General features: G+C 40.5%; 1 protein-coding gene and 1 pseudogene across 2 annotated transcripts in view; one reads left to right on the forward strand and one right to left on the reverse strand.

Moving 5' to 3' along the window:
• Window positions 1–883: 883 nt before the first annotated feature.
• Window positions 884–24,844, forward strand: part of SENP1 (SUMO specific peptidase 1) — a 62,485-nt gene continuing 38,524 nt past the window's right edge. Inside the window, exons 1-6 of one of the 2 annotated variants that reach the window (XM_030816671.1) lie at window positions 884–1,161; window positions 5,638–5,685; window positions 9,028–9,158; window positions 10,729–10,813; window positions 18,156–18,315; window positions 23,628–23,799. In XM_030816671.1, coding sequence (XP_030672531.1) covers window positions 5,682–5,685; window positions 9,028–9,158; window positions 10,729–10,813; window positions 18,156–18,315; window positions 23,628–23,799 — 552 coding nt within the window. In that variant the 5' untranslated portion in view covers window positions 884–1,161; window positions 5,638–5,681. The other variant, XM_004088642.3, reaches the window with a different exon arrangement.
• On the reverse strand, window positions 21,393–22,201 carry LOC101178865 (annotated as a pseudogene).

A 24,844-nucleotide genomic window follows, 5' to 3' on the forward strand; every position in this document is an offset into this window, starting at 1 on the left:
TGTATTTGACAGGGCAGGATCCCCTGAACTCAGCAAGCTGCTGAGAGTATCAGAAAGGCTGGGGGCCTCCAGAAACTGCCCTTCTTCAAGTCTGAGCTCAGACTATGCCTGTGGCTGTGATCTGGGTGTAAAGGACCTACTAAGGGCATTTCTCTAAGACTTCTACAGGGCCTGGGTCCAGAGGCCTGCCAAGCTGAGGTGCTTGACAAAAAGCCTGAATGAACAAACATATTTCTTCCCATTATGTTCTCTTAGAAAGTATGGCAGATTCCAGGTTAATCAACGTGTCCCAGGTACAACAAAGCCCTTCAGAGGTCAGAGGTGATTCCTGGGTCCTTCTCTATCTCTACCCAGAAAAGCAGATCTCTAGTGGGCTCCCAAAAGCTTTCCTCACAGCTCTGCCTGTTTCAAATTCCTCCAGAGTTCTGGAAGGTTCTACATCTTGCCAGAGTCTAGCCTAATCCGTCAAGTTGCTTTTTTGTTTGTTTGTTTGCTGAATGGTCAATCAAGTATGAGGTGGTGCAGAGTATAGGACTGCAAGTTAAGAAACTTGTTTCCTAGTCCTAGATGGGCCGTGCACTTAAACCCTTTGGGAAATCACTTCACTTCTCTGAACTTGGTAAGACTAAAATATCTCCAATAACCTCTACAAGCACTAACGTTCTGTGATTCTCAATAAAACACGAGATAGCCTGAGATCGATTTAGATCTCAGGTCCCTATCTGTCGGGGGAAGCCACAGGTTTCCGCAGATTTAGGGCCACCGCGAAAAGCTGCCATGGAAACTGGAACGCAAGCAAAACTCGCCGTGCGGAACCAGAAGGCGGCGGGTAAGGGAGCAGAGGGAACAGAGAAAAGCATAGGACGAAGGGCTCACTAACAGTATTCCGAGTACGAGAAAGCGAAAAAGCCCAGACTGAAAAGGGTACTGAGAAATTACTAGTCTTAAATGCTCCCTTCGCTTCTCGGGCCTCGCCATACCGCGCAGGCGCCCCACTGGTCCTTAACTCTGTTCTTTGACCTCCTGCCCCAGCCCCCTCCTCTGCAGCCACCTAGCGACTCTTCCGGTGCTGTGAAGGCTATTCCGGTTCGCGGCGGTTCCCGGGTTTTGCGTTCCGCGCCCGGCCGGAAACCCCTTCGCATGGCAGCCGGTTCCGGTTCGGTGAGTGGCGGCGGGAAGCTGGGGGAGGGGTGAGGATGGAGGGAGCCTGGTCCAGGAGACTGTGTCGGACCCGGTCCGCCGGCCCGGGCTGGACTGGGCGGAAGCGGGAAGCACTGTGGGGCCGGCGCCTTTTCCTCTGCCCCGCCCCCTGGGACCACCTCCCCTCCCCCCTGCTGTCCGGTGGCCGCGCTGTGGCCGCCGGTGGCCGTTAGGCTACCTGAGGCCGTTCCTTCTGGTCTCTCTCTCCTGGGCCGCGGAGAGACCGTTTCCCTGCCGTTACAGCAGGCCCCATCCCAGCGCCCAGCCGTACTTGGGGAAAGGCCGGTTGCGATTACAGGGCTTTCCCGCCAGAGCAGGGTCTTCTCTGGGGAGAGCTGTTTTCACCGGGAAGCTCGGCTTTCTGTGGTACCGGCTTCATCTCCCGCCTTCCTTGAGACCCGAGTGATATTTCCTGACTACTTCTGCGTCTCACGTAAACATTTCTCCAACTCTCCTACTCTGTGGTATCTCCCTGAGATGTGATATCGCTAGTGCCACCACCAGAAAGAAACGTCTGGACCCTCCTGCTCAGGTTATGAAAATCCCCTTAACTGCCACAATTTGCTTACCTGGCTCATCGCCTCCTGGTAATTCCCTTGAACCGTCTCTTTCTTGGTGCACCCTAACGTGATCTCTGGATATATGCCTCGTTTCTCTTTCCTTGAGCTTGGTGATTTCTGTTTATCGGTGCCTGTGCAGTATTTCCACTATCTGGTTGGCAATAACTTGCTCCTTTATCACTTTCAAGTCAGCCTTGTTAAAGTCATTTCACTTCATATTTGGTACACTTATTATATTTGGAGTGGTGGTGATTCTTGTAATATTCATATAAAGCCTTTTATCTACTACCAACTATTTGACTGAGGGTCTTTGTTATAATTGGTTATTCTGGATGGATTAGATCACATCATCTTCTAAATCTTTATTCTTCATAAAAATCATTTGTGTTAAGGACTCATGTTGAAATACAGATTACCCTGACTTTGAAATTACAGTTACAGGGCAACTTTAAGCTTCTCTATAAGCATGATCCCTTAACCTACTTCCAGTTTACACTCCACCACCCTTTATTTTTCCTCTCTAGTACCTTTTAGGAAGGCTTATTCATTTTTAACTGACTTCAATTAATTATCCCAACTGCAAAGATGGTCTTCATATCACTCATCTAATGAGTTGTCTAGAGGGAGTGGATGGGTACAAAAACAGGTTCTGCTACTTCTGGCTAAGGGAATGCAGTTGTTGGCTATTGCTTTGGAACTCTGTCCTTTTCTTCCCAACTTCTACATCTTCTATCAGTTGTACCAGCTCTACTGTCTTGCGGTACCTGTTTATGGATCTGGCTTTCTCTACTAGACAGTGAGCTGCTCAGTGGCAGGGACCCTTTCTTAATGCACGTAGTCGGTACGCAGTAAATGAATGTGTATGAAAGAATTTGAATACTTAGGGTTTACGGCGTTAGAGTGTTAAGGTGTTTAAGGTGTTAGAATCTGATTGGGAGAGATTACATGTAAAAATAGAGGGGAGGAACTAACCTCAAACACATGACGATATAGTACAAACTGTTGTACACATAATTGTTTTTCAGAACTTGGAAAAGGGTGATTTCACATGATTGCTTTCACACCCTTCTTATATCATAAATTGTTCTAACCACATCTTGGTCCTGGATAAAGCTAACATTGCGTCTCTTTCTCTCTGTCTCTCTCTCCCTCTCTTTCTCTCTCTCTCTCTCTCTATATGTGTGTGTGTGTGTGTGTGTGTGTGTGTGTGTGTTTTCTTTTTTTAGACGGAGTCTCGCTCTTTAACCCAGGCTGGAGTGCAATGGCGTGGTCTTGGCTCACTGCAACCTCCGCCTCCCGGGTTCAAGCGATTCTCCTGCCTCAGCCTCCCGAGTAGCTGGGATTATAGGCGCCTGCCACCACACCTGGCTAATTTTTGTATTTTTGGTAGAGACAGGGTTTCATCATGTTAGCCAGGCCGGTCTTGAACTGCTGACCTCGTGATCCGCCCACCTCGGCCTCCCAAAGTTCTGGGATTACAGGTGTGAGCCACCGCGCCCGGCCTCAATATATATTTTCTGGTAACTTCCTTGCAGCCCTAAACATTGTCTTTCATAATCCCCTCTTTGCATATGTGTAAGGTTGTAAATGTTTCACCGCAGTTGTCAAGACTGTGATCTTTTTTGTTCTTTCAGATTTCCCATTATCTTGTGTTCCACTACTAACCTGACTTCATCTGAGTATCTGTAACAGCTTATGTTCTTTCAGTAAATTACATGACCAGTGTATACTAGGAAATGAATTATTAGAATCATTTTTTAAAAAAGAAAACATTTTTACAGTTGCATGAATTTGGTGGCATCAGAGGTTCCAGATCCAACATTTTCATGGAGAATCTTGGGGTAAAATATTCCTTTTCTCAATGTAACTGCAAGTGGCTAAAAGAATGTACCATAAGCACACTGAAGAAGCTGGATGTATTTGTATTAAAATATAAATTGGGGTTTTAATTATTTAAAATTATAAATCAGTGTGGATTCCCCAGGGTTAGTGAAGGATTACTTTTAAATTGCCAGTGTGTATGAATCTTTGAGGTTGTGTTAAAGGATTTGAAGTTGTATGATGTTTGAAATGTGCATTTGCCCTGGAGTCAGGATACATGGATTCTTGTCTGCTTTTTGCCCCATCTGTGTGATTTCAGGCAAGTCACTTAACCTCTCTGGATATAATCGGTAAAATTCTTTGAATTTCTAGCTTCCTTTTCTCTTCGTATTTATCTCAATAAAATGCAAGGAAATTAACATGGGATTATTCTATTGGGCACCAAGCTTTTAAGTTGGCATTCTTCTTAATAATAATTTTAAAAAGGCTAGTAATGACAATTATGAAGCAACTTTAAAATATCAAAAAAGTGTTGCTAATGTATTGGTTGATAAGATTTTTTCCCCCTTAATCTGGAACCCAAGGGAGTCTACTCTATTAAAGAAGAAAGAAGGGGAAAGAATAACCTGAAGAATTTTTAGTAAAGAAGCCTTTTAAGTTGAGCATTTGGAAATATATTTGAAGCCTAAATCTAAGGCTTAAATTCTTTAGGGATCCTTCCTGGCAAGACTAGGTAATCAGATAATTACTCTGCTTAGTCTATAGCTATGCCAAGAAAACTTTTTTTTTTTTTTTTGAGACGGAGCCTCGCCCTATCGCCCAGGCTGGAGTGCAGTGGCGTGGTCAAGTGGCCAAGAAAACTTTAAGCTGCCTTCCTTTGTGTGACTTTCATTATTGTGACCACAAAGAATGCCTATTATCATCATCCAGCCTCATGAATACATTGAAGCCCTCGTATTGCTATGTGGTTGATGAAGTGCTTAATATTTTTAAAAAATATGGTTATAAGATTATAAATATATATAGATGTGACTATTACCATCCCTAGTAGTCTCCTCCTCTTGGAAATCTGCCAAGACCATATGTGCCGAGGATATGTTTATTAACCTAGTTCCAAGCAGTTTGGTTGTGTTTTTGTTTTTGTTTTTTGAGACAGAGTCTTGCTCTGTCGCCCAGGCTGGAGTGCAGTGGCGTGATCTTGGCTTACTGCAACCTCTGCTTCCTGGGTTTAAGCAATTCTCCTGTCTCAGCCTCCTGAGTAGCTGGGACTACAGGCACGCACCACCACACAGGGCTAATTGTTGTATTTTTAGTAGAGATGGATTTTCACCATGTTGGCTAGGCTGGCCTCCAACTCCTGACCGCAAGTGATCCGCCCTCCTCGGCCTCCCAAAGTGTTGGGATTACAGGCGTGAGCCACTGCACCCGGCCAGCAGTTTGGTTTTTAACATCTTTATTTTGTGGAAAAAGTGGATACATCAGAGGAGACAGTAATTTTTATATAGGCAAAGGGGCTTTGGTTTGTAGCAGTTTGATGATGATGTTGGGGGAAATACTTTGTACTACTCTAGAGTAGTTCTTGATTGTCATTAGAGTATCAGGCCACTGTGTAAGACATGGAAGAAAAGTCTTAATAGGACCATCACAAAGTCTGTCACTTGTTTATGAAGTGATTTAGCATGAGGTAATAGAACAGTGGATTGGGAAGAATTTCTAGGTTATAATTTCAGTGTAGTTGCTAACATTAAGACTTTATGCAAACCACTCAGTCTCTTAAGGGTTGGTGCTCCCAACTTGCCTCTTGCTTTAATGTTCTGTGATTCTGCATGTAGTCTGTAATTGCTGTTTAATGTGGCACAGGTTGCAGAAATGTTTGGAAGTACGTCAAGCTAGTTTTAGTTTTTACTCTTTTCCCATCGAGTCAACTCTTTACCACCTTAGATTTTTCTCCACTAAGAACACAAACAAATGTCACTTCTAGTGGTTGCACCTTCCAAAATTAAGTGAAGTAGGTGTTTCAGTATGTAATTTTTCTGTTTTGTGTCTTCTTTTATAGGACTTTGTATCTTTGCTAAAGTCAGTGATGTGAAAAGACTTGAAATGGGTAAGACTAACTAGTTGTTGAATCCTTTTAGCTACTCTCATTGGTTAAGCTGTAGTGAAAGAATGGGTTTTCCTAATATTTTCAGTATTTGTATCTTTGTGCTTAATAATAATTTTAAGAGAAATTTTAATCCTAATTATGTAATACTATATACCAAACAAAATTATTATTATTATTATTATTTTTGAAACGTAGTCTTGCTCTGTCACCCAGGCTGGAGTGCAGTGGCACGATCTCAGCTCACTGCAACCTCTGTCTGCTGGGTTCAAGCAGTTCTCCTGCCTCAGCCTCCCAAGTAGCTGGGATTACAGGCATGTGCCACCACGTCCGGCTGATTTTCGTATTTTTAGTAGAGATGGGGTTTTGCCATGTTGGCCAGGCTGGTCTCAAACTCGTGACCTCAGGTGATCCGCCCACCTGGGCCTCTCGAAGTACTGGGATTACAGGCATGAGCCACCGCGCCCAGCCCACGTAATTATCTTTTGGTTAGAATGTTGTTTATGTGCTCATTTAGGAGTATTATCTCATTGATTGTATTGAAAAAGCCAAGTATACCCTAGCAAACATTTACTGTGTACTAGACCCTGTTCTAAGTATTTAAAATATATTAGTTCATTTAATCCTTATAACCATCTTACAAGGGTACCTAATAGTACCTACCAAGTAGGTTACTGTTATTATCCCTGTTATATCACAAGGAAACTGAGACACAGAAGTTAAGAAGCTTGCCTAGAGTCATGTACTATAACTGGCAGAGCCAGGATTTAAACCTAGGCACTCTGGTTCTAGAGTTTTCTAGAGTTCTTGTTCTTTTTTTTTTTTTTTCTTTTGAGATAGAGTCTCACTCTGTCACCCAGGCTGGAGTGTAGTGGTATGATCTCAGCTCACTGCAACCTCTGCCTCCTGGGTTCAAGCAATCCCCCGTCTCAGCTTCCCGAGTAGCTGGGATTACAAACATGCGTGCGCCACCACATCCAGCTAATTTTTGTATTTTCAGTAGAGATGGGGTTTCGCCATGTTGGCCAGGCTGGTCTTGAACTCCTGACCTCATGTGATCCGCCTGCCTTGGCCTCCCACAGTGCTGAGATTACAGGGGTGAGCCACTGCGCCCAGCCAAGAGTTCTTATTCCTTAGTACTATGTTATACTGACTTCTAAATGATAAATAATTTAATTAATGTAAATATTCTATTTCATTTAGCATTACTGAGAATTAATTGTGATTAGGACATTTTTCACTATTTCATTTATAGTACTTTATGTCTGTTAAGGGGATCAATATAAGGTCAGGACTAGTAGCTAATTTAGGAATAAGTTGAAAAATCTATACACTTAGATCTTATAATATCCCATACATATGTTCCTTTTACATTCACATTAGCTTTCTCTCTATTCTGTGTTTTCCTTTTCCTTAGTCTGCCTTCTCCTTCCTTGTTCATTTGTTTCCATTTTCTCTCATTGCTGATATCAGTGTAAGTCATTGAATTCTGTTACCTTTATTGCTTCTATTCTAGCTCTTCTATAGTAACAAAGGTATCAAAAATGGTTCTAAAGTAAAATTCTGCCATGATATTATAGTTATTGAGCTGATACCTGTTAAGACCAATATGAATAAAATTATGCTTTTAAAAAAATTTTCAGGAAGATTATTATTATTATTAGAGACAGAGTCTCACTCTCTTGCCTAGGCTGGAGTGCAGTGGTGCTATCTTGGCTCACTCTATCCTCCGCCTCGGTTTCAAGCAATTCTCATGCTTCAGCCTCCCAAGTAGCTAGGATTACAGGCATGTGCCACTATGCCTGGTGTATTTTTAGTAGAGATGGGGTTTTGCCATGTTAGCCAGGCTGGTCTCAAACTCCTGGCCTCAAGTAAGTGATCCACCCACCTCAGCCTCCCAAAGTGCTGGGATTACAGGTGTGAGCCACCACACCTGGCAGGTGGATTACTTCTTAAAGCACTTTTTTGTGTTAAAACAGGAAATGAACCAGTGTTAACAGTGTGTGTTACTGAATGGTGAATTTTTTCCCCCAATTTTTTTATATTTAAAATTTTTTCTGTAGTTAAAATATTTAAAAAGTTTCTTTTGGGAGCATTTTTGTTTTTTGTTTGTGTTTTTCTTTGTTGTTGTTGTTTTCTGAGACAGGGTCTCACTTTGTCACCCAAGCTGGAGTGCAGTGACTCTGTCATGGCTCACTGTAGCCTTGACCTCCCCAGGCTCAGAGTATCCTTCCAGCTTGGCTTCCTGAGTAGCTGGGACTACAGGCATGCACCACCATGTCTGGCTAATGTTTTGTTTTTTAATAGAGACGAGATTTTGCCATATTGCCCAGGCTGGTCTCGAACTCCTGGGCTCAAGCCATTCCTCTGCCTCAGCCTCCCAAAGTGCTAGTATTACAGGTGTGAGCCACCTTGCCTGGTCTTGTTATTTTTAAAGCTTTAAATTAAGCTGTTTTTATATGTGTACAAGTTTTGAACTGTTTGGTAGATGGCCTCAATTAATTCCAAATGAGCCAATTTCTGCACATGGACCTCTTTTGACAATGACAGTATGAGATTTTTGCCATTGGTTAGCTATGAAAGAGAGAGAGAGATTTTATTTTATTGCAGAGTTGTTCTTCAAGTTCTTTTTTGTCTTTTTTTATTATTATTGTTAGACATGAGGTCTCCCTCTGTCCCCCAGGCTGGAGCGCAGTGGTGTGATGATAGTTCACTGTAAATTTGAACTCATGGGCTCAAGGCAATCCTCCTGCCTCAGCTTCCCAAGTGGTTGAGGCTACAGACACGTGCCACATTGGCTGGGTAACTTTTTTTTTTTTTTTTTTTGAGCTGGAGTTTTGCTCTTGTTGCCCAGACTGGAGTGCAGTGGCACAATCTTAGCCCACTGCAACCTCTGCCTCCCAGGGTCAAGCAATTCTCCTGCCTCAGCCTCCCGAGTAGCTGGGATTACAGGTACCCACCACCATGCCTGGCTAATTTTTGTATTTTTAGTAGAGACGGGGTTTCACCATGTTGGCCAGGCTAGTCTCGAACTCCTGACTTTGTGATCCACCTGCCTTGACCTCCCAAAGTGCTGGGATTACAGGTGTGAGCCACCACAGCTGACCTGCTGGCTAATTTTTAAATTTTTTTGTAGAGACAGGGTCTTACTATGTTGCCTAGATAGATCTTGAACTTCTGGCCTCAAAAAAATCCTCCTGCCTCAGCCTCTCAAAGAGCTGGGATTACAGGCATGAGGCACCATGCCTGGGTGGGAATTGTTTTTATTAGGTGAAAAGATTGGTTCATAGGAAAAACGTTATTGAAGAATTATGTGACTTGAACTAATCCAGACTCTCTCCCCAGATGATATTGCTGATAGGATGAGGATGGATGCTGGAGAAGTGACTTTAGTGAACCACAACTCCGTATTCAAAACCCACCTCCTGCCACAAACAGGTTTTCCAGAGGACCAGCTTTCACTTTCTGACCAGCAGGTTAGGAGCAATTTTCTTCCTTTAATTAATTAATTATTTGGGCTCATCATAAGTTTTCATCTTATGTAGTTTAAATGCCATACTCAAAAATACAAGCAGAGATATAAACTTTTTAGAATCAGTAATTTTAGTGTTTGGAATTCTGCTCTATATATTAAAATTAAGACAAGGAAGTTAAGACAAAATAGGCTATGTATGAGTTCTTTGAGAATAGTACCTTTTAGAAAACTCGTTGTTCCTCTGAATTTTAAGATTACTTATACGCAGATCAGTGTTCTTTTAAACTAGCACCTAAAATTGCTGAGCATTAAATGGGGGAGAAATGTGAAAATATACAGCAGCTCTGAGATGTCTGTGCTATAATGCCTGGTTTCTCGAGGTCTAGTTCGGGACCAGCAGCATCAACATTACTTGGGAGCTTGATAGAAATGCAGACTGTCAGGCTTTACCTCATATCACTGAATCAGAATTTATATTTAAAAAAATCCTCATTTGATTTATATGCACATGAAAGTGTGGGGAGCACTATTAATAAAGCAGTCTTTTTCAATAGGAAAGCCATTAGTAATTTGGATGAGATCATTCTTTGATGTGTGAATCTTTCCTAATTATAGTAGGATGTTTAGCATCCGTGAGTCCTAGGCACTAAATTCCTGTAGCATCCACCTCCCCCCATAATCATTTTAATAGTTAATATATATCCACACATTTCCAGATATGTACTCATGATACAGCACCACCTCTGATTAAGAACTATCTCTGTAAAGTTATCAAAAGAACCAAAACCAGATTGATTTTTCTCAGCCTTTTTACTATGTGTTATAAATGGCTTTCAGACAGGATGTACTAGATATGTATTTACCTTCTAGTGAACATTCTTTGAATTAAATTGTATAACAGATATTTTGCCTTTTTTTTCCTTGAAGCCTGAATTATTTCATTAGATTGCCTATGTGTTTTCCTTTCTAATTAGTATGTAGTATTAATATGTATAATATGTAAATATATTGAGTTCTGAAATAGTCTTAGTTCTGCTATAGTCTTTATTTAGAGACGGGGTCTCTCCATGTTGTCCATTGCTAGTCTTCAACTCCTGGGTTCAAGTGATCCTTCTGCCTCGGCTTTGCAAAGTGCTGAGATTATAGGCATGAGCCACTGCACCTGGCTTATAGTCTTGTTTAATTATATATTTTTCCTAGTGTGTGTTTTTATTTTATTGTTAAAAAATGTGACATGGCCGGGCGCGGTGGCTCACGCCTGTAATCTCAGCACTTTGGGAGGCCGAGGTGGGCGGATCACCTGAGGTCAGGAGTTCGAGACCAGCCTGGCCAACCTGGTGAAACCCTGTCTCTACTAAAAATACAAAACTTAGCCAGGTATGATGGCACGTGCCTGTAATCCCAGCTACTCAGGAGGCTGAGGCAGGAGAATCACTTGAACTCAGGAGGCAGAGGTTGCAGTGAGCAGAGATTGTGCCAGTGTACTCCAGCCTGGGCAACAAGAGTGAGACTTTGTCTCAAAAAAAAAAAAAAAAAAATGTGACTTAAGAAAAATCTTCTGCTTTGTTTAGATTTTATCTTCCAGGCAAGGACATTTGGACCGATCTTTTACATGTTCCACAAGAAGCGCAGCTTATAATCCAAGCTATTACTCAGGTATGTCACATTACTTGGAGTCAAGGGATTTTATACCTTTTGGATTTCTTGATAGCATATCATTTATGTTTATCATCTCCAAAAGTAAAAACATTGTCAAAAACAAGATGGTATTTTCTTCACTAAAACATCATTTGAATGGCTTTTCCTGTGTATGTGGTTGCTATGATACTTTACTGATTTTGTCTCATCCAAATACTGGTTTTCTAGTGGGAAAGTGTTTTGAGAATCTAAACTAACTGTCCAGTATGCCATTTGTAAAAGGCAATACAACTTTGTTTTTGACCTTTTTTGGGAATATGTGTATGTGATGTGTGTAAAGGGTGTTTGTTTTGCATTAATTTAAATCACAGAGCAAGTTTATTTCTGTTCCGCTTGAAACCATGAAACCTGAAAATTTATTTCTTCCTGAGCTTGTCCTTCTTTCAGGGCAGGAAATGTTAACTACATGTTTCTGTCTAGCACCTGCCACAGCCATATGCTTGCATATTCAAGGGCTTTTCTATTTAACTTGTGATCCATGACAGAAGTCAGCATTCTCTAGGCTGTTCTTATCCTGTGACCTGCCTGACATATCATCTGCCCTCTTACTAGGGTTTGGACTTCCAAGGGTCTTCTGCCCCTGCCTTGAGAAACTAAGAGTTTTGTTGGTTAGCCTCTTGGCAGTAGGACTCAGGAAGATTACAGTAGTCTTCCCAGGTCTTTTTACTCCTCATGCTTCAGTCTCCTTGCCTTACCACAATATGGGAATACTAGTTATACCATTGAAACTGCCTCAGCAGGATTTTTTTTTTTGACACGGAGTCTCCCAGTTTTGCCCAGGTTGAAGTGCAGTGGTGTGATCTCGGCTCACTGCAACCTCTGCCTCCTGGGTTCAAGCAATTCTCCTGTCTTAACCTTCCCAGTAGCTGGGATTGCAGGCATCCACCACCACGCCCAGCTAAATTTTGTAATTTTAGTAGAGACGGGGTTTCACCCATGTTGGCCAGGCTGGTCCGAACTCTTAACCTCAAGTGATCCGCCTGGCGCTGCCTCCCAAAGTGCTGGGATTACAGGTGTGAGCCACTGCACCTAGCTGGGTTTTTATAAGGATAAATTGGGATGGTAAATATGGAATTTAGATAATAATTATTCTTGTTATTTGGCTTCCTTAGGATTCTTTGTCAGCAAGATGAGATCTCCTCCCTAAAAAGATGTTAGTATGATGCTCTTTTAGATTCATACCATATTTAAATGTGATTTAGGTGGGTGATACTTTATCTGCCCTGGGCACTGGACTTCCATAGTATGTGCATAATTTGTGTAGAAAAATCAATCAATTTTCTCAAAATGTAACTCTACTACCATTATTATTGAGAAGGCTTTTTGATGAACAGAGTCTGAAATCTGGTTTGATAGGTCAGTATTAATGGTGGAGGAACAGTTGAATGGTTAATGAAATTAGATCATCAGTATTTCCATTTGAACTCAGGCTATGTTTGCTTATAATTTCATATGCCAATTTACCATTGGATAGAATCTCTGCTTTAAGTTAAAAACAATTACTTAATAATAAATAGTTATATAGAAAATTCTACTCAAAGTTCCCTTCTCATAACCCAATTCTAATGTTTTATTTTTAATTTATTTTTAATTATTATTATTATTATTTTTTGAGATGGAGTCTAGCTCCGTGCAATCTTGACTCACTGCAACCTCCGCCTCCTGGGTTCAAGCAATTCTCCTGCCTCAGCCTCCCGAGTAGCTAGGATTACAGGTGCCTGCCACCACGCCCGGCTAATTTTTGTACTTTTAGTAGAGATGGGGTTTTGCCATGTTGGCCAGGTTGTTCTCGAACTCCTGACCTCAGGTGATTCACCTGCCTCAGCCTCCCAGAGTGCTGGGATTATAGGCATGAGCCACTGTGCCTGGCCTATTTTTAATTTTTTTTTGAGACAGAGTCTCACTCTGTCACCCAGGTTGGAGTGTGGTGACGTGTTCACGGCTCACTGCAACCTTGACCTCCTAGGCTCATGCGATTCTCCTGCTTCGGTCTCCCGAGTAGTTGGGACTACTCGGTACATGCCACCATGCCTGGCTAATGTTTTAAAAAATTATTTCTAGAGATGAGGGTCTTGCTGTATTGCACAGACTGGGTCTCAAACCCCTGGGCTCAAGTGATCCTTCTCCCTAGGCCTCCCAAGGTGCTGAGATTAGAGGTGTGAGCCACTGCAGCTCATCTCATTCAACTCTTATGTAACTCATGTCTCTGTGATCTCTTCTGATTATCTGTGTGTACATACCTCATACACGTTGCATGATTTGACACATGTAATCTTTTTTAACTCAGTATTTTTATTTTAATTTTTTTTGAGGCAGGGTCTCATTCTGTTGCCCAGGCTGGAGTGCAGTGGCACAATGACAGCTCACTGCAATCTGCACCTCCTGGCTGTGATCCTCCCACCTCAGCCCCCTGAGTAGCTGGGACTACAGGTACATGCCAGCATGCCTAGCTAATTTTTGTATTTTTTGGTAGAGACGGAGTTTCGCCATGTTGTCCAGGCTAATAGTTACAGTTTTTCATCTGTCGACATGTTCCTTTTTTTTTTTTATCATTTTCTGCTCATTTCTAATTCATGGAATTGATACGCACATCCACAGTCCCTTATGTGCAATTCCAAAATCCAAAAACCTCTGAAAACCAAAATTTTTTTTCACAACTCGTTTGGCTTCAAAACCTGGCCTGAGGCTGGGTGCGATGGCTCAGGCCTGTAATCTCAACACTTTGGGAGGTCAAGGCAGGTGGATCACCGGAGGTCAGGCATTCGAGACCAGCCTGGCCAACATGGTGAAACCCTGTCTCTACTAAAAACACAAAAATTAGCTGGGTGTGTTGGAGGACACCTGTAATCCCAGCTACTTGGGAAGCTGAGGCAGAAGAATCGCTTGAACCCAGGAGGTGGAGGTTGCAGTGAGTGGAGATCGTGCCATTGCACTCCATCCTGGGCGACACAGTGAGACTCCATCTCCAAAAAAAAAAAAAAAAAAAAAACTGACCTGAATTCATTCCTTGGCAAAACCTACTTGAACTGACATGAAGCTGTTTATATTTTTTCTTTTTTAAAATCTCTGTAAAAATGAGTGTTTTCACATTTTGCTGCAGATAACATGTTTGATTACAGAGTGCTCTTACAGATTATACTTGAAGGTGTTACCTAATATACCAAGTTATCTTTCTAAAATTCCAAAAATTTTAAATTTGGATATAGAACTGGACTCAAGCATTTGATTTGGGATAATGGGTGTGTGCCTTCATTTGCTTCATTATTTTCCTTATGGTTTAGGTGCACATTTACCCTTACCATTTTCAGCTATTGTTAATAACATGACTTAAAAGCATTGGTATATAGAGCTTTTTTTCTTCTAAGTTTCAGTAAACCCTTGATATTCACCAAGAATATATCTAAGATTATCTTAAGTCCTCATGTAATATTTGGCCAGATTCCTTGGCTTTCTACTCAGTTACGTAATTGTTGAGAGTTATATTTTTCTTATGTTTATCCTCATACCACAAGTTGATTCCCATATCAACAGTCTTACACTAAAAGCTTCATCTCTCACTTGAGTACCTTTTTTTTTGGAGAAGAAAATAATTATAACAGTTACTCTATATATGATGATGATTACAGAATAACAATAGTGAATAATAAAGTCATACTGAAATGGGATGCTAAATTACTCACAGCTTGAAGCAGAGGACTCAAATTTGTGCCTTTAACAAATCTCATCTAGTCCCTGATCAAACAAGCTTATGGCATGTCACAGACATCAGAGGTCACTTTCGAAAAATCAGGATTTTAAATCCGTGAATGTCAGTTGTCTATATATACTTTTTTCTAATAATGAAGTCTTTAATTAAAACCTACTTTTTACTATGGACTTTAAAAAAACTTCTTCCTCTTTCCACACTCATTCCAGTTATGCTCTCTCCTTCGGCTATATTCTTTTCTGATAATCCCCACATCGACTGCAGTGGTCATCACCTTGTGCCTTACCTCTTGATTGGGCTAGACACGGACCCTCAGTTTACCTGCCTTAATCTGCTGATCCTGACTTTATTGGTATTTGTCTTCTCTCTCACCCTGCTGTCCCCTCCTTCACCAGGATGAAAATGAGCAGGAAGGCCCAAACTTTAGGATCTAGGATCTGGAACTTCTCCTTTATTGCTTTATTGGATTGACTTCTCTAAATCAAGCTTTTTAAAAATCTGCCTCTCAATCCACTTAGGATTAGAGTATTTAAAACATTGATTTTTTTAAAAATAGAATTTTAAAAACTTTGTTACAGTTTACTTTGTTACAGTAAAACTTTACACGCCTAGCTCTTTGGGAGGCCAAGGCGGGAGTATCACTTGAGTCCAAGAGTTTGAGACCAGCAGGCAACGTACTGAGACCCTGTCTCTACAAAAAATAAAAATAAATTACCTGAACATGGTAACGTGTACCTGTAGTCCCAGCTACTGAGGAAGCTGAGGTGGGAGCATCTCTTGAGCCTGCGAGGTCAAGGCTGCAGTGAGCTGTGATGGTGCCACTGCACTCCAGCATGGGGGACAGAGGGAGACCCTGTCTCAAGAAAAAAAAAATGTTTAACCCTAAACAGAGAAAAGTAGGATGAAAAGAAATGATTTTGCTCATGCTTAGAATCATTATCAATGTCTTCTCTTTGGAAAATATGTTACATTAGGTTACCAGAGTGATACTTGGTAGGTTAAGATTATTTGAACATCTGGTATTATTTTAACTAAAGTTAACAGGAACAACTGGTAGTATTTACTTTCATAGTAAGTAGTTACCTGACACATTCTTTTTTTTTTTTTTGGAGATAGGATCTTGCTCTGTCGCCCAGGCTGGAGTGCAGTGGCATGATCTTGGCTCACAGCAGCTTCCGCCTCCCAGGTTCAAGTGATTCTCATGCCTCAGCCTCCCTAGTAACTGGGACGACAGGCGTGTGCCACCACGCCTGGCTAATTTTTTGTATTTTTAGTAGAGACGGGTTTCACCATACTGGCTAGGCTAGTGTTGAACTCCTGGCCTGAGGTGATCCACCTGCCTCGGCCTCCCAAAGTGTTGGGATTACAGGCGTGAGCTACCACACCCAGTCTTGACACATTCTTTTTTAATATGGTTTATTATATCCATAAAAGTATTGCTTGTCCCTGCAGAAAATTTGTATAGAAAAGTAGAAAAATACCCATCACTCTATCATTAGAACATAACCACAATTAAATTTTTGGTGTATTTTCTCCTAGTTTTGTGTGTATGTATGTGCACATAATAGGTAATCTTTTTTGTGGTGTTTGTAACTCTGATTTCTCACAGAAATCAGTGGTGACAGACTATCATGTTAAACTCTCACTATATGTGGCCAGGCACAGTGGCTCACCTGTATTATTTCAGTACTTTGCCTTTGGGAGACCCAGGTGCGAGTATCACCTAAGGCCAGGAGTTCGATTCCAGCCTGGGCAACACAGTGAAACCCTCCCTCTCCAAAACAATAGAAAAATTAGACATGTATGATGGTATGCACCTGTAATCCCAGCTACTTGGGAGACTGAGGCAAGAAGATTGCTTGAGCTTAGGAGTTCGAGGCTGCAGTGAGCTATGATTGTGCCACTACACTGCAGCCTGGGCAACAGAGTGAGACCCTGTCTCAAAAACAAACAAACAAACAAAAACAGTATCTGTAGTTTCGTCTTGGTCTGTGTCTAGCTTTGTTTGATCCCATCAGCAATAGAACACCATTCCGTGATTTCATTGGGATTGGAACCACCTTTTTCTGTTTAAACAGACTGCCTGATCTTCTGCTTTTCCCCTTGCATTTTAAAGCTGCAGTCTCTGTCACATGCCATTGAGAATGCTACTCTGACTTATCCTTGGTCTCAAATTTCACACCTGTTAGGGTAATTTGCATTTTTGACAGACCGATGCCTCAGATAGATACCTCTATTTAGATCATGCCCTAATCAAATTTTAGCCAAAATGTGTGAGAGACAAATATTTCTACTGTTACAACTTTAAACTTAAGTATAATAATTTTCTAGTTCTTTACTAAGACTCATTTTCATTAGCCTCATGTTTCTATCCTCAAAATTATAGTGATAGATGCTAAGCATAGGTACTGATTACAAAGGAACAAAGTTACAATTCATTTTGAAAGTAAATTAGCTTATTTTAATTATCATACTAAGGTCACCACTGTTGAATTAACAAGTACTAATACCAGCCCTGACTGCTTCTTTTTTCCTATCTTAATTATCCTAAATCCTGACATCTTGATTAGCTTACAGAAGCACAAAATTATATTTTGGAAGGCTTCCTATTTGGATAGAGCATCAAAAAATACATTAAATATTTTTAATAGCATAAATTTACAATATTGTGAAAAGTTCTATAGTAATATGCTTTAAAAGAATATCTTCAAAATAATGTCAGCATTAGAAAAAAATTCCAGAAATAGAGAATTATTATTCTTGTGTTTTCACTGGAGCTCCTTAGAGTTCCATAACTTAATGTCTGAAGTTATTTTGAGGGAGCTGTTTAAAATTGTCCAATTCTACAGATAGGGAGAGGAGGGTATAGAAATTATTCTACCACTCCTAGCTGAAACTTCAGGAGGTTTTTGATATCCCAGATTGTAATCCACAAGTTAGAAAATTCAAATAATAAGTAATTCTCAGTTAATCTGATTGTAGTAGCAAACATTGGAGTAATAATATGTTTGATTATGGCATTAGATGACTGAAGATTATTATACCAGAACCAGATATATATGATGGGTCATTCCTTGCCATAAGCCAACCAGAATAAGCAGCAATTAGGTTATCTCTGCTCTTTGAGAGAGTACCTGAGTCTTGAAGATGGTAACTAAAATGAAGAAAGTGACACTAGCTGCTTAGTAAGCAATAACTGTTGTTCATTTGAATTACAATTCTCATTGGCCCCCCACCTGCTTTCTTACTGGTCTGGCCTACCTTCTTTCAGGCCCAGGCCTGGGAGTGCTTGCAAGATATAGTTGGGGTAAAATGTTGACTTTTGGTGGACACCACGGAGTCACATTGATGCAGATAAGGCACATGGCTGTGGCAGGATTCAGCTCCTTCATCAATTTTCAGGTTAGTATGGCTGAATCAATTATAGTTTGTAGAAGTTCCCCTACTGCAGACTTTACTGGCAGTTGAGACTGGGATCTTTCTTCCATGAGAGAAATGGTGATATGCCACATTACTTTGGAATACACTGGTTGCAGTCATAAGGAGAACCACCTGTAGAATTTGTTTAATTTATTCAAACTTTTATTTTTTTAGATAATCCTTCCTCAGACAGTTTTCTTGGCTCAGGCGATTTAAGAACCTTTGGCCAGAGTGCAAATGGCCAATGGAGAAATTCTACTCCATCATCAAGCTCATCTTTACAAAAATCAAGAAACAGCCGAAGTCTTTACCTCGAAACCCGAAAGACCTCAAGGTTGGTATTTTGTCATCTTAGTTCTCAAGCCCTTCCTCAGATATAAGAGAAAGTGACTAAAAGGTAGATAGTTATTACATTGGGATTTTAAAAGAGTAACACCATTTTTGGACTTTAAACCTTAAGGATATGAACAAATCCATTTTACATTTTCAGCTTCTCATTTACTTAGTGCTGAATTTTGATGATAGCCAAATCTTACTAGAAGAGAGAATTTTAAGTAAATCTTGGTGGATATGAGAATATTGGGAGCCTTCAAGATCAATATGGCTCTTGCAAATCTTAAAAGTGAAAATCAGTCGATCTCCACAATTTGAGCAGGAAAGAAACACATTTTACAGCTGTCATGTGAGCAGAGACCTGACTTACACTAAAGCAGTTCTCTACCTTATGGCATTAGTCAAATAGACCAAGCTACTTCTATATATTAGAAAATAAAGAGTCAGAGGCCGGGCACGGTGACTCGTGCCTGTAATCTTAGCAATTTGGGAGGCCGAAGCAGGCGGATCACCTGAGGTCAGGAGTTCCAGACTAGCCTGGCCAACATGGTGAAACCCCATCTCCACTAAAAATACAAAAAAATTAGCCAGGCATGGTGATGTAGTCCCAGCTACTTGGGAGGCTGAGGCAGGAGAATCGCTTGAACCTGGGAGGCAGAGGTTGCAGTGAGCTATCACGCCGCTATAGCTCCAGCCTGGGTGACAGAGTGACCTCATCTCAGAAAAAAAAAAAAAGATAGTCACAGAGAACTTTATCCTAGTTATTCCAACTTTATAAGCTCTATCTAACAAAACTTACATGGATTATTAAAGGCAGATGAAATCTGGCTTAGAAACTTTTCCCTCAGATATTTTATTATATTATTATTTATTATAGTATTTATTATATTAGTAAATATTTCTTTTTTAAAATAGTATTTATGACTACTTAAATTCTGCCCTGGTGTATTTTAGGAATGTGGGATTATTTAATATACTGTTTAGTCAAGTTTGAGCTTTGTGGTGTTGATAGAGCCAACAAGATGGCTTTCATTATTTTATACACATGGACTCCAGGAACGTGTCAATACTCCCTGGGATCATGTTCCTCACTTAACTTTTAAAAAATTCTACTGTAAGTCACTCATACACTCACATTGTAGAAATCAACACATTACCAACAAAGCTGAAGATCCCTTGACTGCTACCCACAATCCCAATCCCTTTTCCTTGGTGTGTTTCTTTCCAAACCTTTTCCTATACCTATTTCTCTCTTACTCTTTCTTACTCATGTATAGTATGATATATATGTTATGTATACTATTAAATGTATGATATTACTTTGTCTTCATTAAAGATTTTCTATATGCATCATTTAGCAGGTAGCTTTCTTAATGCAGTAAAGCCATACTGTTATTTTAAAAAAATGTTATTACAAATACTTTGGGAAAATTTAGAAAATGTAGTTAAGAAAAATAAAAAATAAAAACATCACATTGCCACCAGCCTAAGATCAACTCTGTAATATCTTAGTACATATCCTTCTACTTACTTTTCTCTACTTTTTTTCCAAAATGAGTTCATAGTATACATATTCTTTTGTAAATTTTATTTTATGCCCTAAGTCATATTTAAATTTTCTCAGTTGATCCAAAAGTATCTTTTACAGTTAGTTTGGTTTTGCATCTGGAAGTTATTGGCTTTGTCTCTTATAACTAGAACAGCCTCTTTTTTTTTTTTTTTTTTTGAGATGGAGTCTCGCTCTGTTGGCCAGGCTGGAATGCAGTGGTGTGATCTCGGCTCACTGCAACCTCCGCCTCCCAGGTTCAAGCAATTCTCCTGCCTCAGCCTCCCGAGTAGCTGGGACTATAGGTGCCCGCCACCATGTCCAGCTAATTTTTGTATTTTTTAGTAGAGACGGCATTTTGCCATATTAGCAAGGCTAGTCTCAAACTCCTGACCTTGTGATCTGCCTTCTTTGGCCTCCCAATCCCTTCCTGTGATTATAGGCATGAGCCACCATGCCCAGCCTCAGCCTCCTTTTTTTAAATGACATGACTTTTCTGTATAATGTTTACTTTTTGGATTTGACAGGTTGCTTCCTCATGGTATCATTATTTTGTCAAAAAATCACCTGTATTTTTTATAAGCTAGGTTTTTGATGTGACTAAAAGGTGTGCTGCATTTATCACATTTGAAAAACAAACAGTATCTTGTTTTGGTTCTCCTATTATTCATGGTGCTAGACTTGACCTCTGGACTGAGGAACTGACAATCTGGTGGTTAATTGTACAGTTAGGTTTTTCCCCTGTGACTTGAATGTAATCTAAATAATGTTACTTTGGCATTATATGAATGATGAATTTCACATCAGCCATTACCTAATAATTAATATAATTTGATAATACCTGATAATAGTTTTATTAGAGTTAATGAAATAATATTCTTCTAATTTTATCACTTCTACACTTCTTAATTGGCGTTCTGATTGCATTTTTCCTTAGCTGGGGCTGTTAGATTCCCTGAAATGTGTTTCCTATGGGAAAGGCCCGACATGTGATTACATTTTTCTTTTTCATTACCAGTTTTCAAAGCAAGGTTTTTGTAAAATAGACACTTCATATGTTTCAAATGAATTTGTCTGTTCCTTTTTTAGTGTCATTATGGATTCAGTATTTTGCAATCCACTATAATTGTTATACTTTTAATGGTCACATTCTCAGAAATTTGGCTAGTAGAAGCCCCTTGAGCTTGCTTCTCTGTCTGTTTGACCTTAGCTCATGAATTTTGGGTAACACCCTTGCTTTCTGGCATTGCAGGATGCCCTTGTACTGTTTCTTTAGAAGAGTAATCTTTTATGTTAAAAAACATGCATGCATAGGCTCACACATACTCTGGGAAACACAAATACAAAAGACATTGTGGAGAATCCATTATGTCCTTACCAAACAATTACACTGCCCTTGCCATCTTTTCCTAGCTGCATCCACTCATCCTAAGAAAATAAGCCTGTTCCTAAAATTCTAAGTCCTTGCTCATTTCCCCATTCTTTTTCTTTTGGAGAGAAGCAAGAATATGACTTTAATTTAACATCAACAATGACACTGTGTAACAGCACAGGGAAGAGGTAGTGGAGAGAGATGGTCAGGCTTCGTGTTCCTTAACCAGCCTTGATTTTAACAGCAGAGCCCCAGCAACCTAGAAGCGCCTCACCTAGCCTCTTAATGGAGTGGGAAGGGGCAGGGACTTGGAAATTAGAGGCTCAAAATGTAAAGAAGGCTGATGGCAAGCCTGGGGAGAGGGCTGGAAATGAGGGAATGGCTGAGGGCTGTGAGGAGTCCTCACACGAAGACCCTAGCACAGGTCTTTGGCAGTGAACATGCCCCTGGCCCTGCGCAGGATGGAGTCCTTGGCGGCCTCATATGGGTGCTTCTTGGAGGGGATCTCCAGGACTGTAGGGATAGAGTGCTGGTGGGTGTCCAGGGCATGCTGCACCATCTCTGCGATGTACTGATTGATGAGGATGATGCCAATGTCATCCCGGTTTAGAAATTGCCGGAAAGTGTCTTCGATTTCATTGATGGTCGTATCCTTCTCCACCACCAGGAAATAGGGGTGGCAGTTCTTGTTAAGCTCCCCTATGCCGCCCAGCAGGAAACCAGTCACCGTGTCCTCGTCTCCGATCACTGCGATGAGCTTCCTTCTCCCCGCCATCCCTGCAGCCGGGCATAGCTCACCCCAGAGCACCAGAAGCCACTCTCATTTCCCCATTCTTAACACACGTACAAACCCAAGAAGACTTAAAGATAATTATGCACTTTTTGATTTTCTTTAGATCTTGTCTGATTTGGATTCAGACCACATGTAATGATTTTAAAGAGTTGATTTCATTGAATTTAGAATATTCAGCTGTGTTTCTCTAGTCTGAGTCTTGAAGAAAAAAGAAAATTTATTATGCTAAGAATAAGTACCTCAAACTTTCCAGGTAATGATAAATGAGAAAGAGCACATAGAAAAAACTCAAAATTGGCTGGGTGCTGTGGTTCACATGTGTAATCCCAGCACTTTGGGAGGCTGAGGCGGGCGGATCACCTGAGGTCAGGAGTTCAAGATCAGCCTAGCCAACATGGTGAAACCCCGTCTCTACAAAAATACAAAAATCAGCTGGGTGTGGCGGCGGGTGCCTGTAATCCCAGCTACTCGGGAGGCTGAGGTGGGAGAATCACTTGAACCTGGGAGGTGGAGGTTGCTGTGGGCCGAGGTCGTGCCACTGCCCTCCAGTCTGAGTGACAGAGCAAGATTCCATCTCAAAAAAAAAAAAAAAAAAAAAAAAACTCAAAATTAGTAAGCCTTGGATATAAGACGGGGTTTTTGAGTTCACAATATTCTTCATGCCAATTTGCCAATTTTTCCCATCAGATAGTACAAAGAGACAAAAAATTCTTCAGAGGAAGTAAATAGGCCAGAAGGAGAATTTAATGACGCAGCCTAATTGTTGTTTTTAATGAAGGATGGGAGCCCTCTGTTGGGCTTTAAGGAAATTTAAAAATTCAGTTTAAAAGCTTAGTTGAGAGGCTTCAGCCTTTATGCATTTTTACATATTTAATCTTAGTTTCCTCCAACAGGCTGGGTATAAGGGATACAGGGAATAATAGAAAATGTATGTGTTGCCGGGCGCGGTGGCTCACGCTTGTAATCCCAGCACTTTGGGAGGCCGAGGTGGGCGGATCATGAGGTCAGGAGATCGAGACCACGGTGAAACCCCGTCTCTACTAAAAATACAAAAAAAATTAGCCGGGCGTGGTGGCGGGCGCCTGTAGTCCCAGCTACTCGGAGAGGCTGAGGCAGGAGAATGGCGTGAACCCGGGAGGCAGAGCTTGCAGTGAGCTGAGATTGCGCCACTGCGCTCCAGCCTGGGCGACAGAGCGAGACTCTGTCTCAAAAAAAAAAAAAAAAAAAAAAAAATGTATGTGTTGTTAGCATACCTGGAACCCAGGTTTTTTGAAGACATCTAATCTGTCATGCTTTGTCATACCACAAAACTATATGGTTTCTGACCAAAATAAATTCTAGATTGTGGATCTAAAAATACAGTTTTAAGTGTTTGATGATTTTGTGTTTTGACAATGTAAGATCTTTTAAGTGGCAGAACCTGATGCAGCATCCTTATATATCATTTATTCATTTATTGTATCTTTCCTTCAAATGGTACCACCTGTTATTTTACCTGTTTTGTTTGGTTGGTTTTGTATTTTGAAAGTGAAAATAATAAATAGATTGGATTTATTTTACTTATTATCTGTTCTTATCTTTCTTACGAACTCTTTTTTTTAGTGGATTATCAAACATTTTTGTGGGAAAGTCAAACCATCACTGCCATGTATCTGCATATGAAAAATCTTTTCCTATTAAACCTGTTCCAAGTCCATCTTGGAGTGGTTCATGTCGTCGAAGTCTTTTGAGCCCCAAGAAAACTCAGAGGCGACATGTTAGTACAGCAGAAGAGGTAAGGAAAACCTGTGACAAAAGCTACTAAAAGTTAGGATCTTTCCCTACATTGAGCCACTTGCTCCCTATTAATAATGAGTTGTTTAAGAACCATTCTATTTTATCCTTCCTGTGCTTTTTCTGTCTGAATTACCCTTTTTGAGTGTTATCATCTATTCTAAAGAGATTAAAGAGATGTTTTAGCAGGACTTCATTATTTGTCTTATTATTATATCTTCTATGCCCCCTGGACAGCTGACTTTACTTAATCTTTAGTGTTGCCTGAATGGTTTCTCATACATCAAACTATCTCTCTTTGATCTTTGCTAGACCCTTCCTAAACCCTTGTCTCCTGTGGAAAAATTGTTAGTCTTCCTCCGCAGTTTTTGATAAAATTTTATTTCAGTCCAGGTGAAGTGGCTCATGCCTGTGATCCCAGCACAGTGGGAGGCCAAGACAGGTGGATCACTTGAGCCCAGGAGTTCGAGACCAGCCTGGGCAACATGGAGAAACCCTGTCTCTACAAAAAATATAAAAATTAGACGGACTTGGTGGCTCATGCCTGTACTCCTAGCTACTGGCAAGGCTGAGATGGGAGGATTGCTTGAGCCCAGGAGGTCGAGGCTGCACTCGACTTGCTTTGTGTCACTGCACTCCAGCCTGGGCATCAGAGTGAGACCCAACTCAAAAAAAAAGTTGTTTTCTTAATTTGATGAAATACCTGTTCTTCTTACCAGGAACAATTTTTCTTCAATATAAGAGAAAAATCAAGAAGCTAGTTAAACAATTTACATCCTTTCATTATGAGTAAGGCCTTTTTTGAAGTTACAGACTCTGAAAAGAAAGATCTTCTGTTGACACTTGGGTTGTTATATTCATTCAGTAAACCTAAAAGAAAAAGTCAATTTCGTGAATATAATATAGCATATAATTTGCATGATAGGATGTGTGTACATATCTGTTAGATTACATATTTAATGTACGTCTAATTGCTGTGGTTGCTTGGAGATACAAATGAATAATAATTACCTTACATTTAAATAGCATTAGAGCTTCCAGTGTAC

Source organism: Nomascus leucogenys, chromosome 8 (genome assembly GCF_006542625.1).
Source record: "Nomascus leucogenys isolate Asia chromosome 8, Asia_NLE_v1, whole genome shotgun sequence".
NCBI classification, from domain to species: Eukaryota; Metazoa; Chordata; class Mammalia; order Primates; family Hylobatidae; genus Nomascus; species Nomascus leucogenys.